General features: G+C 28.6%; 4 protein-coding genes and 1 long non-coding RNA gene across 12 annotated transcripts in view; 3 read left to right on the forward strand and 2 right to left on the reverse strand.

Annotated features, from left to right (window-relative positions):
• The first annotated feature begins 3019 nt into the window (after nucleotides 1–3019).
• Nucleotides 3020–3407, forward strand: LOC122521263. The gene is made up of 2 exons (XR_006304711.1): nucleotides 3020–3266; nucleotides 3349–3407. It is a non-coding gene; the product is annotated as an uncharacterized LOC122521263 (long non-coding RNA).
• Nucleotides 3408–3984: 577 nt separating this feature from the next.
• On the forward strand, nucleotides 3985–7178 carry LOC122521259 (putative RNA polymerase II subunit B1 CTD phosphatase RPAP2). Of its 3 annotated transcripts, none has more exons than XM_043641833.1 (6): nucleotides 3985–4757; nucleotides 4902–5016; nucleotides 5090–6313; nucleotides 6399–6556; nucleotides 6641–6823; nucleotides 6921–7178. In XM_043641833.1, the coding sequence occupies exons 1-6, from the start codon at nucleotides 4723–4725 to the stop codon at nucleotides 7078–7080; spliced, it is 1875 nt and encodes a 624-aa protein (XP_043497768.1). In that variant the 5' UTR covers nucleotides 3985–4722; the 3' UTR covers nucleotides 7081–7178. The 3 variants fall into 3 exon arrangements, with proteins under 3 accessions (XP_043497768.1, XP_043497769.1, XP_043497770.1); XM_043641834.1 differs by having other exon boundaries at nucleotides 4907–5016; XM_043641835.1 differs by lacking the exons at nucleotides 3985–4757; nucleotides 4902–5016 and having other exon boundaries at nucleotides 5095–5185; nucleotides 5266–6313.
• A 21-nt stretch (nucleotides 7179–7199) lies between these two features.
• LOC122521261 (negative elongation factor B) lies at nucleotides 7200–10185 on the reverse strand. 4 transcript variants are annotated; one of them, XM_043641838.1, is made up of 9 exons: nucleotides 10167–10185; nucleotides 9734–9892; nucleotides 9084–9566; nucleotides 8837–9004; nucleotides 8632–8757; nucleotides 8282–8551; nucleotides 7897–8181; nucleotides 7618–7818; nucleotides 7200–7534 (listed from the first exon to the last, which is right to left on the reverse strand). In XM_043641838.1, exons 2-9 carry the CDS (start codon nucleotides 9860–9862, stop codon nucleotides 7373–7375), a joined length of 1824 nt encoding a protein of 607 aa, XP_043497773.1. In that variant the 5' UTR covers nucleotides 9863–9892; nucleotides 10167–10185; the 3' UTR covers nucleotides 7200–7372. The 4 variants fall into 4 exon arrangements, with proteins under 4 accessions (XP_043497773.1, XP_043497774.1, XP_043497772.1 ...); XM_043641839.1 differs by lacking the exon at nucleotides 10167–10185 and adding an exon at nucleotides 9983–10156 and having other exon boundaries at nucleotides 9734–9875; XM_043641837.1 differs by lacking the exon at nucleotides 10167–10185 and adding an exon at nucleotides 9983–10156.
• Nucleotides 10186–10756: 571 nt separating this feature from the next.
• LOC122521262 (geranylgeranyl pyrophosphate synthase) lies at nucleotides 10757–13753 on the forward strand. The gene is made up of 7 exons (XM_043641841.1): nucleotides 10757–11303; nucleotides 11575–11729; nucleotides 11999–12143; nucleotides 12324–12444; nucleotides 12531–12670; nucleotides 12768–12870; nucleotides 13127–13753. Exons 1-7 carry the CDS (start codon nucleotides 11244–11246, stop codon nucleotides 13330–13332), a joined length of 930 nt encoding a protein of 309 aa, XP_043497776.1. The 5' UTR covers nucleotides 10757–11243; the 3' UTR covers nucleotides 13333–13753.
• Nucleotides 13754–14711: 958 nt separating this feature from the next.
• Nucleotides 14712–15443, reverse strand: part of LOC122521268 — a 33127-nt gene continuing 32395 nt past the window's right edge. For all 3 annotated transcript variants that reach the window (XM_043641853.1, XM_043641851.1, XM_043641850.1), the window contains one exon: nucleotides 14712–15228. In XM_043641853.1, coding sequence (XP_043497788.1) covers nucleotides 15157–15228 — 72 coding nt within the window. In that variant the 3' untranslated portion in view covers nucleotides 14712–15156. The remainder of the gene's footprint in view (nucleotides 15229–15443) is intronic.

Consider the following 15443-nt stretch of genomic DNA (forward strand, 5'->3'; position numbering starts at 1 on the left):
CTAATGCTCCAGAAGATGCACTTGATAAAAATAAGCTGGATGCCATTGCATTAATTGATAACCTAATATCTGTTTCATCTAAAGAAGCATCAAGTAACATTAAACTACAAACACACAAGCTTACGTTTACATGTTATAAAAAAATAGTGGCAAATAAACTGCAGCAATGCAGATTTTAAGCACCTTTTATGCCTAGTAGGTCTACTGTCATATTATCACCCATGCAAAAAGATAAGCCGCATTTTAAAAATTATCTTCAACGTTTCAGAGCTATTTGGATTAATCTCGAAAATAATGATTACTCAGATATAGATTCATTTTATGAAAATAACAATATCACTTCTGATGAAGATTATAACAATATACTTCGAGCTGGAATTAAAAGGCCCAGAGTTTTTATCAGACGTCAACCTTGTGAAAAATGGCATAACCCGTTCAATCCGTTTATATTTAATATTTTTAAATCTAATACAGATATCCAGTTTATCGCTGAAGAATATTCAAGTGCCAATTACGTTGCAGAGTATGTAAATAAAACTAAACGTGGTATTAGTCACCTACAACGTCAGATTATTGAACTTATGAATGAAAATCCTGATTTGGACATTGTGGAAATAACCAGAAAATTAGGCGTGAATATGCTAACAGTGTAGAGATAACTAGTCAAGAGGCTGCTTGGTATTTACTGCGGGAACCAATGACAAAAAGTTCTATTATTGTTACCACCATTCCAACTATGTGGCCAATTGATCGTCAAAGAATAAGGAAAACACATAAACAATTAGATGCGATAGGTATTGGAGAAGATTCTACAAATATTTGGAAGGAAAATTGTTTTGATAAATATGAACACCGACACCAGGATTTGGAAAATGTAACACTTGCTCAATTTGTTGCTAATTATAACATTAAACCCAACAGTACTTAGACGAAAAGAAAAGTTCCACGTATTATTCGTTATCGAAATTATGATATGTTACAAGATTCGAATAATTATAAACGTGAAATGGTATCTTTACATTTTTCATTTCGAAATGAAGATGAAGAAATACTCGCTGAAATGAAATTCATTGAAATATACAACAATTATGAAGATGTAATTTTAATTAGACGCAAAGAATTTGAATCTAACTTGGATATCCATAAAACTATCGAAATTTGTCGAAATTTATGTCGAGAAGATGGTATTCAAGATAATAATGAAATGCAAGATGTTGCTCATGTTGTGCTTGATCCTAATCCATTTCGAAATTTATATAACGATCCTATTTCCGATGTAAACAGCGATCTTCGCTTAGCTGTACTTAACAAACTTGGTCCTATTGCTAAAAAACGAGAAAATTTAATGCCCCATATTCAATTTTGTGAGTTGATGAGAATGGCAAACGATAAGCAAAGAGAGCTTTTGCTACATGTTATTTCAACTCTATTAACTACAAATCGTGATCCATTTCAAATATTCTTTACGGGTCCAGCAGGATGTGGTAAAACTTTCGTTATAAAAATTCTCATGGAGATTTACTACCGATACACTGATAACGATGGTTATTGTAACTCTTATATTGCTTGTGCTTCAACAGGTAAAGTTGCTGTCGCTATAGATGGAACAACTATACATACTGCTTTAAAAATATCTCTGTCAAAGTTACTTCCTTTAAGTATCGAAATAGTTCATCTATATTTAGAGCATTATTTAAATACGTTAAGGTCTTAATCATTGATGAAATAAGTATGATTAGTGCTGAACTACTTGCTAACATTGATTCACGTTTAAAGCAAATAACAGGAAATTTCAACACTAATTTTGGTGGTTTAGACATTATTCTGATTGGAGATTTACGCCAATTACCTCCAATTAGAGCTACTCCAATATATAAACAACAAAAACAAAGGATTGTTGGACCTATTTTGTGGCGAGGATTAAAATTTTTTGAGTTAGACCAAGTAATGAGGCAAGCAAATCAGCAGTTTTCTTCTATATTAACTAAAATTGGAAGCAGTGAACAACTTAGCGTTTTATTAGAATCACGTTTTGTAACTACTGAAGAAGCAGAAGCTAAATGTCCGCATTAAATTCGATTATTTAATACAAATGAAGCTGTAAAAAGATATAACAATAAAATTTTAAATCTTGCACAAGACAAAATTGCTTCAATAGCAAAAGATGTATTCACTAGATGTACATCGGCAGAGCAAATAGCTTCCTTTCGCCAAAAGCTGCACAGAATGTCATTAATTGATACTGGAGGATTGCCTTACGAAATTATATTTGTGAAGGATGTTTTCTACATGATAACGACAAACATAGATGTGTCTGATGGTTTAGCAAAGTTATTTTTTGAAGTTATTTTTGAGGTTATTGATGCTATATTCGTTTTGGCACGCTAAAGAAGTATAACTTCTTACGTGCATACATAAGTACACACACCAGTTTTTTTTATTAAGTTAACAAAATAACTTCAAAAAAGAAAGGAAAAATATTTTCAATCGATCTATATATTATATATATATATATAAGAAAGAATAAAAAAAGAATAAAAAAAAACTGGTGTGTGTACTTCTGTACGCACGCAAGAAGTTATACTTCTTTGCCGTACCAAAACGAATATAACCTCAAAAATAACTTCAAAGAAAAAAAACAACTTAAAAAAAAATAATTATTATTATATATATAAGAAAGAATAAAAAAAAAGAAAAAGAAAATATCAAAATATAGATATAAGTCCACAGTTAATATAAGAGAGATATATCGAATTACTTTATGCGTCAACGGCCATGGCACTGTGATAGCATTGGTTCCCGCTCGATCATTTAAGTAAAGCAGCGCTGAGTACGATTAGTATTTGGATGGGTGACCCGCTTGAGAAAAAAAGGAGAAGAAGAAGAGAAGACAACTTCATGCCGTATACTTGAAATCGCTTTGCCGCGCGTCGTAAATACCGACAAACTTCATGGTGTCGTTTCTCCAGACGCACGGAACAAAATCACTCCCCATTACATTTTCCCCAACGCGCCAAAAGAAGTATAACTTCAATAATAATAATATGTAATCATTGTGATAGTTGATCTGTAATTAATTATAAAAATATCTGGAGTATTGCATACAAGACTGGAAACGTATCGTGCAATGTGAATGTTATTGTTTTTTTTTTTTAAGTTACTTTTTTGAAGTTATTTTTGAGGTTATTGAGGTTATTGAGGTTATTTGAGGTTATATTCGTTTTGGTACGCGAAAGAAGCATAACTTCTTACTATGGAGGATAAAGGTAAGGAGAATCATCTCATATGGGAGAAAATTTGAAAAAATGTCCAGCGTATGCTATAAATAACAGTTAAAAATCCTTTCAGAGTGGCGCTGGTGTAGACAAAGGGTATGGTATGAATATAGCAATTGTAGACAAATTGAAGTATGCGGAAGTTTTTCTTTCCTTGTTTATTTCTCAATCCTACTCTAATAATATTTGGCGCTTCCTTTAAAATTTACCCTGATGCTAATGTGGCACCACCCTAATTTAATGCATTTGACGGACACTTTTTTATACACAGATGATTCTCCTTACCTCTACCCTCCATACTTCTTACGTACGTAGATAAGTACACAGACCAGTTTTTTGTTTATATATAAGTCATGGAGATTAAGAATTATTTGCTCACTTCACGCATTGGTACGTTACTATATTCAGAGCAGTACAAAAGGAACATTTGCGACACTAGTGGTCAAAAAAGAAAACTTAAATATATAATTTGCGTGGACAGATTTTGGCAATTAATACGTTTGAGCTCGTACTCCTAGTGTAGTCGTCATGTTAGTTAGTCTCCCTCTAATGTATGATAGGTATGAGAGATTGGCTGGACGAAATTTGGACTTTGATAAAATATGTTTTGCCTACTTTTCATGGGCTCTTAAGCTGTAGCGGTCACACTACCAAACTAGTCGACAGAGGGCGCACGCGGAACGACGCGAGCAAGAGACTTTCTCATCTATCTACAAACGTCTCACCAAAAGAAACTAGAAAACCTTCTAGTTTGTTCTGTTCGTTCCAAAAGCCTTGCGCTGATAAGACGTGTTCTGGACTATAACTTGTTGTGATATTTCGTGATTATAATTATTGTTGAGTTTTTGTTATTACGTATGAACAAATAAATTCTATGCGTTGTTATCTATATTAACTTGGAGTCAAGTTTAATTATTGCAAAAGTTCCCAAGACCGTCCGTCTATCGGACAGAGCACGCTAGTGGCCACGTGGTGATATTCATCGCCAACGTCACAAAGCTATTAACAAGCTTACACACCGAACTATATGTATATGATAGTACGCTGCTCCTCTGTTGCACTTTTAATTCATATTTTGTCCACGTCTGTCGCTAAAGTAGCACGTGTTTTGTACAACGTTTCTATTATAATGTTAGCTAGGAAAATTGAACACTTATCGGATTTGTCATCTTTCATTAAACATTAGTTTTTACTGTATCGGATGTTTGTAACTTATTAATTGCAAGTGATAAAAGAAGTGTTCACAGATAAAACAACAACGTGAAATTTGATATACTTTACTCTGATAATGGTTAATTGCTGAATTTAATGTTACGTTAATAATCGATAAATTCAATATATTAAGTATATACAGAATATATATAGATAATAAAGTATCTAGTTTTTGTGTTCTACTGCAGAATATTTTAATTATTCTTCATCAATTTCAAATGCCCAAAAATAGCATATGAAAATGCCAGTTAAGAAATGGAAGAAGTTAAGGTATGTTTATTATATTAATGATATGTTAATTATATTTCCTTATAGAAAAGTAATTTTTATTTCAACATGGTATATAATTTAACTTTTAAATTGTATTATATTTTAATTATATAATAATATAATAAAATATTTGATTTTGTTAAGTAAAGCACAAGTGAAGTTAGCAATTATTAAAAAGAAACAATTGGAAGTTATAGCCTTAAAGATTGTTGAACAACTTTTAGAACCCATTGTTGAACCACAATGGCTCCTTCAAAATGTAAGTATTTGTATTAATTTGTATAATATTTTTTTGTTTAAATATTCTTATATATTTTATTCTTATATCTTAGTTGCAACATATCAACAGAAGTCATATGGAAGATGTAATTGAAGAAAGAGCAATAGAGAAACTATGTGGTTACGTTCTTTGTAAAAATCCTATAACGGTAATAATTATTCAACAATTTCATATATCTACAAAAAGGAACAAAGTTTATGATGTTACAAAGAGAAAGAATTTTTGTAGTTCACATTGTTATGCAGCATGTAATTATCTTCTTCAACAAATGCTCACGAGTCCTCTTTGGTTTAGAGACAAAGAAAAAATACCAGTATTTTATTTATTATCCTCAAAAAAAGATATGCTTGGAGATGAAGTTCTCATAAACGATTCAGATATTACAAAAGAAAATGATAATGAACATATAGAATCTACTGAAAAAATTGAAGAAATAAAAATATTAGACATAGTAACAAGTGCCTGCAATCAATTACCAGAAAGTAATGACAAGGTATCATGTATTAAATCAAGTGAATGTACAGTTCTGGAAAATACATCTTCAAAAGATTGTGTATCTAAATGTATACGAACAGAGGATTCTAAAATGCCTAATAATAAAAAAAATATAAATTTGGAAAATCATCAAAATACAATGACAAATAAAAAAGCACCTAATTTATTTAAAAATAATAACTGCTGTAATGAACACTTCAATGAACAGACTGAAATTTTTCAAAAATGCTATGAAATACCTGTTTTGGGAGAAAGTCTTAAAATATTTTCAGATAATGAGGAACATGACAAAATAGTAGCAAGTATGTCTAGTATACAAGTAGTCGAAAGGGAGTATAAAGAAGATATGAAAACTAATGAAGTTGTAACAAAAAGTGAAAATATCTTAGAAGACAAAAAAGAATATCTTATTGAAAATGAAAAAAGTAAATATGAAAATTTACAGAAAATGAACGATAATAATGTAAAAGAAAAAAAAAAATCTAACAACTTAGAACAGTTGTCGACTAAATTTTATACGTTAACAATGCATGTTGAGAAGAATGTTAAAGAATGGATTACAGAAAATACTCTTTCCTTTTTACAAGGAAATGCAGGTACAAGATCTAAATTAATGAAACATTTTACCCAACAAGAAAAGTATTTACAGTTATGTACAAAATTAAATAAATTAGAACTAATAGATAAGAAGGAAAATCGTACAAATTTATCTAGTAATGCATTAAAACCATTACCTGATTTTTCTACATTAGAAAAAGAAGCAGAAAAAATGAATCTAAAGGTATGTCATATTTTTAAAATAACAACCATTTGATGTGTATTCGTCCATATATAGATAAAATATATAAGTATATATTTATTCGAAGGTACATGCGTTTTACAATGGACGTATGATAATAGATCCTCCTGAGAAAATTGTAGAAAATAAAGAACTAAGTAAACCGTCTTATCTATTACCTTTAGTAGATTCAGTTGCACCTAAAGCACTACGTCGTAAGATCTTTTTGGACAAACTTCATAAAATGTAATTTTTATTTTATTCGTCTTTTGAAATTGTTTCATATTTTAAATTGATTTTAGCTTTTATACTTTATTGCTTTTATTACAGATTACCAGATTTATTAAATATGTTAGCTGGAAGTACCAAATGTAATTCAGTAATGGAATATATTTATGATAGTAGCCATTGTATCTCTGTAAAAAGTTTAGTAAATACCTTTTCATTATCTGCAACAAACATAGTTTTTAAAACTGCTGAATGGACTCTTGTAGGACTAGTAATTATTAAAATGTAAGCACTTTTGTCTAATAATAGATCCAATTGATTTTAAGAAGTAATATATATACATTTTAACAACATATAATTTAAATTGGAAAATTATTTTCAGGTTAAGTATAATAAATCCACCATTGAAAGCTTTATTAGCAACTAAACAAGCATCGATGTATATTTCAATGATACTAATGTCGTATAAATTAGATTCATATTATTTAGATAGGTTTATAATCGAATTAACAAATAATTCAGAAATATTTAAAATTAAATAAATATAGATTTTATAAGGTAGATGAATTCATCTTTTCAAATAAATGAGTTGTACGAAAGATTAGATATAATAAAGACTTCATATTGACTATAAATCAAATAATAAAGCTACATATATATGTAGTTTGTCTTTATCATTTTATTTTTTAATAAAAATGCTTAGAATGTATATCGTTATCAATTGATAAGAAATACAAGTATTGTGATGTTTCATGATCAAATGTATATAAAAAACAATCATTCTATTTTTCATATAAAAATGTTAATTAATCAATATTTTATTAACTTTAAAATTTAAAGTGAATTGGTTAATGTAGTAGGAACTCCTGTGATTGGCGAAGAAGGACAATCTAATCCTAAGGTATCCATTTGAGATGATGACGGTAATGCTTCTTGCGTGGATCGATTGCCTATTTTATCTCTTAAGGATTCATATAAAGCTATAGTCTCACTATGCTAAAACGATTATGATATTAGAAAAACAATATATACATATATTCTCCTTGTAAGATACATTTAACATTTACTCAGAATAATACCTGACTAGTTGGTTGTAAAGCTTTTAATAAGGAATGTAATCTTGCGGGTGGTAATTTTGGATGAATATACCAAAGCAATTTTAACAAATGACGCGTAACATTATCTCTGCTTAAACCTGCCAAGAAGAATTCATCAAATATCACAGTACAAAATGATTCATTAGAAAACTCATCAGCCATGTTTAGTATTAATAGTGAAACCTAAAAAGAAATAATAAATACAATCACATGATTCATTTATATAATTTCTTATATAAATCAAGTGATTCTTTTAAATACCAGAGTGTGTAAAAAAGGATCTTCAAATGCACGTTGTGCTTGACAATTTGTTAAAGTAGCTAATACTCTCATTAAACCTCTTGCATCTCCTCTTCCTTTCCCTATACTACCTCCACCACCTACTTGTAATGTGTAATACATTGATAAAACTGCAGCCACTCCAGATAATTGCGCATATGCTTGACATGCATCAGGAGGTGGGCCGGAATGTTCTATAATAGCAATTGCACTTTCCCTTTCATCAGGTGGTAGTCTACAGTTCAATTGCCTGATTTGATCATCTACCTACACAATATTTCGAATAAAAATGACATGGAAAACAAAATTATAATGCATGCAAAATTAAAATAAATTATATACTTATCAATAAATTTATGATATTTACCATAAGAGACATTAATGCTGGTACAAATTTTGTAACAACTTGACTATCAAGTTTTGGTTCTTTAAACTCTTGTGAATCAATCATTTGCCAAGCAGATAAACCTAGAGCAAGCATTCTTAATAACAGTACAAGAACAGCATTATCCCGCGGTAATGCTTCACTGTTAATTAAGTGAAGAGATATTTTTATTGCACTACTAGCAAGAAAGTTCACTGCGTATGGATCGCATAATGTCATGCTTAAATCTCCTAATACTTGTTCATGACCTCTCTATGTCAAATTAATATTTATTTACCTTTTTTATTATATAATATAAAATTTTATTATAATTATTACTATGCTTAACAAACCTTGATACTATCTAAAAATCCTTGTAATTCACGAGACCTTTTAACATCTACATTTTTCTCTCTAATACATGCATCTAAACACCAGGTGAACTTATGACAAGGATCAACCGAAATGATATCTTGTACCTAAAAAAACATGTTAATTTAGAATTTGAAATGACATATTAACCGAAAATTTATTTTATCCAAAATCTTATTGTCTTACTTCTAAATCATGCAAGGCCATTAATAACTCAGCTCTAAGAGTACAATAGTGTATGTTTTTTGTACGTAAAAATAAGGTACGTAAAAATTGCAATACCATATCATACAATTTTACACTATGTCCAATCATATGAGCTAACTTTTGAACAACTTCTCCTTGTCTTCGTACCTATAGATATAAATTTATCGTGAATTAATTGTTTTACATAATGAAACAGTTCGAATTATATAATTATTGTGTAAATTACTTTGGGAGATGGACTGAAGAAAAGACTATTCAAGTTGTTATGATCGAAAAGAATTTTTTCTTTTTCCATTATATATTTACTGAATAATGGAGATACTTCATCTCCGAAAAGACTTTGATTGTCTTTCCAAATCTGTCGTTTTACCTCTGTATCAGCATCATTATATAATTCCTTTTCTCTAACTAATGTGCGTAAATATTTGTCTTCGATATACGGTGTATTTCTTAATATACACATTACAACTGGCCTTAATGGTGCAACTCGTACAGCAGTAAAGCTTTTAGAAAGTAATTCCTTTAATCTTTTATCACCAACAGTAGATCCTTTGTCTGCTCTTTCAGCACCTATTTCATTTATTCGCTTTACTAATTTCTCTCTTAATTCTTCTAATACGGAAGCATGAAAATCTAGTCGTCTAACTCCATGCAAATCAAGTAAAGGTAGCATAGGTCGCAACGAAGGCAAAAGGATACCATTTTCTACCTGTATTATAAAAATAAATATATGCGTAAATATATATTAAGAATAGCAATTAATTCGGTGCTTTGATATTAAATGAATTGCATCAAAATCGTCATCTTTTTTCGTTAAGGAATAATATATAATAATAAAATTTAAAGTTGCACAAAATAGATGTTAATTTAACATACTTGAAATTGTTCTATGGCTTTCAAGGGATCTGTACAACTTGTTAAAGCATCTCTTAAATAGACTTGCCCAGGTACATTAAGATCCTCCAATCTATTTCCAGTTTCACCATTACTTTTTCCAGTACTCATTTTACTTCTAATACTGTAAAACCTTTAATTCTATAAATAATATTAATTAAAAATATCTAATCGTACATCACGTAAACTTAATGTGTTTTATAGAGTATGACTAGAAACATAAACATTTACCAACTTAACGGTAAATGTAGAATATCTACTATATTAAACAATGAAACAGAGTAATATGGATAGTATCAAGCAAATTCAAAAAGTATTAACATTCATACGGACGATGCACTTTGTAGCAAAGTTAATAGATTGTGCATGTACATAGAAAATATAGGAACATTTTAATGTCCTGTATTGGACTCACGTTTCCGGTTTCTCAACTTCCAAGTAATGTAATGTGTCCTTTTAATCAATAGATGGTATTAATGGCAATTGTACTGTAGCGGCCTGCTGTCGATAAGCAGATTTCTACCTTATCCTATGCGACGACTGGCGCTGCCATCCTCATCGCTGATTCTTTGTCCAAGCTACTTTAGCGCTAGCACTCTATCACGGCTAACAACGTTTTTATGGGAACGTTAATGTTTCCATAGTTACAAAGACTTTCTTCTTCCGTTCTTATAAATAAAAAAATGAATTAAGAAGTTACACGTGCTCGATCAACAACGCATTTTTATCTGTTCTTGTTTTGTAATAGTTTATGAATAAAATAAATGTTACATAAAAATAGTAGTGGCGATCAGTGTTTGAACCAATAGAATTCAAGTTCCTGTTTCCTTCCGCTACAGTACTGTGGCCGTCACGCCAAAGTTTAGCGCCACCGGCACTCTTACCGTCACGCCTCTGGTGGCGAAACAAATAACTAAGAAAACCCCACGTATATGAATAACCGCTACTATTCGCTCTCTTCCTTTCCAACCACCGAGCGAGACACAGGCGTACTCATTTGCAGCAATCAAAGACTTGAACACTAGTTCCTACTTCCGTTTTCCTTTTTATATACTTGTTAAGTTTGTCATATCTTTTGTATAAGTCTTTTTTGATACGTTAAAGAATAAAAATATTCATATAATATTTTTCCCTAGTGAATTAATTACTTTGAATATTATTGAGCACGCTATTGAACAGTTACACACTACTATTTAGTGTCAACTCTACAAAAAATTTGTTCATGCAAGACTATATAAAGGGGTTGAAGGACTAATGAAAATAAGTTTATTCATCAGTAGTAAGGAAACCAGGGTTAGTTGTTGCTGGTTCTTAACAGCGGCAGTAGTAAACAAGAGGAAAGAAATCAATAAAGTATAAAAGTAGATCTTCTGTGCGGAAGAATTACTTGTTGAATTTTAAGTTTATAAATGTTAATTAAAAATTCTCTTTTTAATATTTAATAACAAGTAAAAGAATCTTAAATGATTTACGCATTTAAATTATAAAAATCATGGAAGTTGATACTAATGGTACTCCTTATTCATTAAAAGGTGATAAGAAGCAAGACGAAGTGAGTACTTATTATATGTTTTCGTGTTAATTTATAAATTAAAATATTTTGAAATAATGTATTAAATGTAATAATTTATCTTGAACTTGTTTAAAATTGTTATATTAAAGTAGAAGCTAAACGCGCATTATTTCTTTCACTGTAGATTGAAATTATCATAACTGTAATAATTGCGATATATAAAACTATAATATTTATTTATTTTAAATAGTACATAGATAAAGGTTCATTATAAAAAGTATCATATTTAATGATATATTTCTTTTTATAGATATTGCTGCAGCCATTTAATTATATTCTTCAAATTCCTGGAAAAAAAATACGAACTAAATTAGCACATGCTTTTAATTATTGGCTAAAAATACCTGATACTAAACTCCAAGCTGTTGGAAATATTACACAAATGCTCCATAATTCTAGTCTCTTGTAAGTTAACAAAAATTTTATCTTTTTATATTTTTACTATTTCATTTTTATAAATTTATATGTAATTTTTTTTTTGTTTTTATAAAATGTAAATAATCATATATATACATATAGTAACTATATTTTTATTAATAAAATATTTACAGGTCTTTAAATAAATTGAATAAACTTATAAAAATAATATATTTTTTTAAATTGTATATACGTATACATATAATTATTTACAGAGGTATCCATAATGTTAAACTATTTAATATTACTCATTGTAGACTAGATGATATTCAAGATAATTCTATTTTAAGAAGAGGAATTCCAGTAGCACATTCCATTTTTGGTGTGCCTAGTACCATAAATGCTGCAAATTACGTTTTATTTATTTCTTTAGAGAAGATTCTTGCCTTAAATCATCCAGAAGTAAGTGGTAGTATTAATAAATTTTGTAATGTGTTTTTTGCTTACTTGTATAATAAATTTGATATTATTGGGTTGGCAACTATAAGTAAGTGCGATTATTTTAATAATAATCTATCGACAAAATCTGCAATCACTTAGTTGCCAACCCAATACATTAACGAACATCAATTATTTTATTAGGCAACGCAAATATTCACGGAGCAAATTTTAGAGCTTCATAGAGGTCAGGGAATGGAAATATATTGGAGGGATAATTATATTTGTCCAACTGAAGATGAATACGAGCATATGACTATTAAAAGTGAGATAGTTTTTAAAAAGTATATATATACAGTCATATTTTGTTTTCTTTCAATCTTATCCAATATATTTTTAAATAAATAATAGAAACTGGCGGACTCTTCAATTTGGCGGTGAGATTGATGCAACTATTTTCTACTTGCAACGAGAATTTTTCACAATTAGCAGGAATTATAGGCCTTTACTTTCAAATACGAGATGACTACTGTAATTTGTGTAGTCAAGAAGTAAGTTTGCAAGAGGAGCTAATGTTTTACATTAGATTTGTTTTTAAATGTAAATATCTTAAAATATTAATTTATATAAATAATTTTTCTTTTTTAGTATATAGAAAACAAAAGTTATTGCGAAGATTTATCTGAAGGAAAATTCAGTTTTCCGGTTATTCATGCAATAAGACATCATCCTGAAGATAATCAGATAATGAGTATCCTTTAAAAATTGACATATAATTAAGTAATATGAAATCGAGTAACTCTATCTCAAATAAAATAGGTATTCGTGAGAAAGTTGACTGAAAGTCTTGAATAATTCGATGGATAGAGCAGTCACCCAGAAAGTGGAAGATCTGGGTTCGAATTCTCAGTTCAGTCAATCTATGGACTTAATTTTTTCACAAACTCTACAATAATTTAATATTTTTTATTTTGCAAGTTATTATTCCTTAATATTTTGTAATATAGATATTTTAAGGCAACGGACTAAAAACATTGAAGTTAAACGTTATTGTGTAAATTTATTAGAGAAATTTGGATCATTTGCTTATACAAGGCATGTTCTCGAAACTCTAGATAAAAAAGCTAGAGATGAAATAGAACGACTTGGGGGAAATCCACTATTGATCAAAATTTTAGATGAAATTAAAAATTGGAGACCTCAAGAAACTTAATTACACTAAATTATTTTTATATAAAATTATATTTTAGTTTTAATTATATAAAAGTTACCATTTTAATTTGTTTGTATACATCTGGCCTATAATAATATAACTGTAACTTGGATTTTTACATCAATATTAGAATTATTAAATATTTTAGAAAAATATAACATTAATAAAACATGATTAAATTTAAATTTGCTGTTATTCTGTGTTGCAATTGATTTAGTTATATGTACAATTTAGGAATGAATAATAATTTCGTAGTATATCCAGTATTATATTATATAACAGTATTGAAAAAATCGATAATATTTTCTCTGCATTAAAAATTAATATTAATTATTTATATATTAAAAGAGATACGTATGTGGAGATCTGTTGTAGAACTTACCAATTCATCTAAATAAAAATAAAGTACATTTTTATCTTATACTTATTGATTATTTTAACATTTTATCATAAACCAAGTTTATATAATATTATAAATATTCTCGATATTGAATGACTTTAGAAATTTATATTACTTTTACACATGTATAAAATATGCGATATAATAGTTATAATATTATTATCGCGCCTTTAATAAGTTGACAATCAACTATATATTTTCAAGTTTTATTATCAATGTTATGATAATAAATACAGGGCTGAGTCACAGAGCCTTACGTTAATTAGTCTTAAAATACGCGGCGAAACTTCAGAAATAAATTCTTCACATATAGAAAGAAACATTATTATATTAATGTGAGTTCAGTAATGCTTAATTTCTGAATTATAATTTTCAAATATATAAACGATCTTGGTGTATAACAATTATGTTTATTTTATTGACTAAAATTAAATGCAAGATACTAGTTGTATCAGGTTCAAATATGTTATAATTTTTTAGATTATACCATGTATTCGATATAACTTACTTTCTTTTTACGATTAAGGAATCATTCCTGAAATTATGTCGCGTACTTTTGATTACACCCAGTATACGAGCATTTAATGATATATTCTATAATACATAACGTTCATTAATCATCTATGTTAATAAATTTTTTGTACATTATGTGATAATACACATTGCATTTTTCTATTCATTATAAATAAGTTCATTATATTATAAAATTGTGTAAAAAAGACTTCATAAGTAAGAAATACACTTCTGTATCAACTAACAAAAACACTTGTTACTCAATATTTCAGCTTTATCTTTTGTATGCTATAATTTGTACAGTTTCTTTTTAACGAACGATTAATTTAATTTATAATCCACATATCGCGTTAAACAATTGTTTTTTTAAATATGATGTAAAATTTATTCTATATATATATATTCTTTTTGTTTCTTAAACTTTATCGAAATGGATAAAAAAAGGGTTATAAGAAAACATAAAGAGTTGGACTATTTAAAATCTATTTATTCATTGATAGTGCTCGTTTTCTGTTTCCTATTTCGTGTGTTAAATTTGATTGTTGTTATAAAGGTTTATATAATTTTATAACGCATGATAACTCAGTCTTTCCTAATATATCACTTTTTAATTATATTATTTCCCATTACATATACAATTTTTTCTGAGGACACACAATTATTGACTTCGATCTGTTAAAATGATTCTCGAAAAATGTCCCAAAAAGTTTCATTTTAAAACGTAGAATATCTAATCTCTTTTTCTCTTTTATTTTATTTCGAAATATATCAAGAAATGTATTTTTCAATTATAATCTTATTTTGTTTCTGTCAGAACTTTATAGTTAAGACACTGTAGCTATTTGACACATTTTTGGTTCAGGTTCACTATCCTCATCGGAGTCACTGACCCAAGAGGTTTGATGCTCGTGTCATATTTCCCCATCGCTGTCACCAATTCGTATTGTTGGTCCAGACACACCGTCATCCAATACTTCTGGTACCTATATCAGAAAAATTCTTTTAGTAAATAATTTCTACTAAATTATTATATATATATTTGTTACCAGAGTAAAGCGTGAAATCCGTTAATTCATGAAATAATTCTATCAGCTGAGATTAAAACACGAAACACAAAGCAGAATTGCATACTTAACTAGGGAATATTTGAATTCACGAAGAGACGAATAGTTACAGAATAAAATTAATATTTTATTTG

The sequence above is a fragment of the Polistes fuscatus genome, unplaced genomic scaffold (genome assembly GCF_010416935.1).
Source record: "Polistes fuscatus isolate 324 unplaced genomic scaffold, CU_Pfus_HIC Scaffold4, whole genome shotgun sequence".
Taxonomy (NCBI): Eukaryota; Metazoa; Arthropoda; class Insecta; order Hymenoptera; family Vespidae; genus Polistes; species Polistes fuscatus.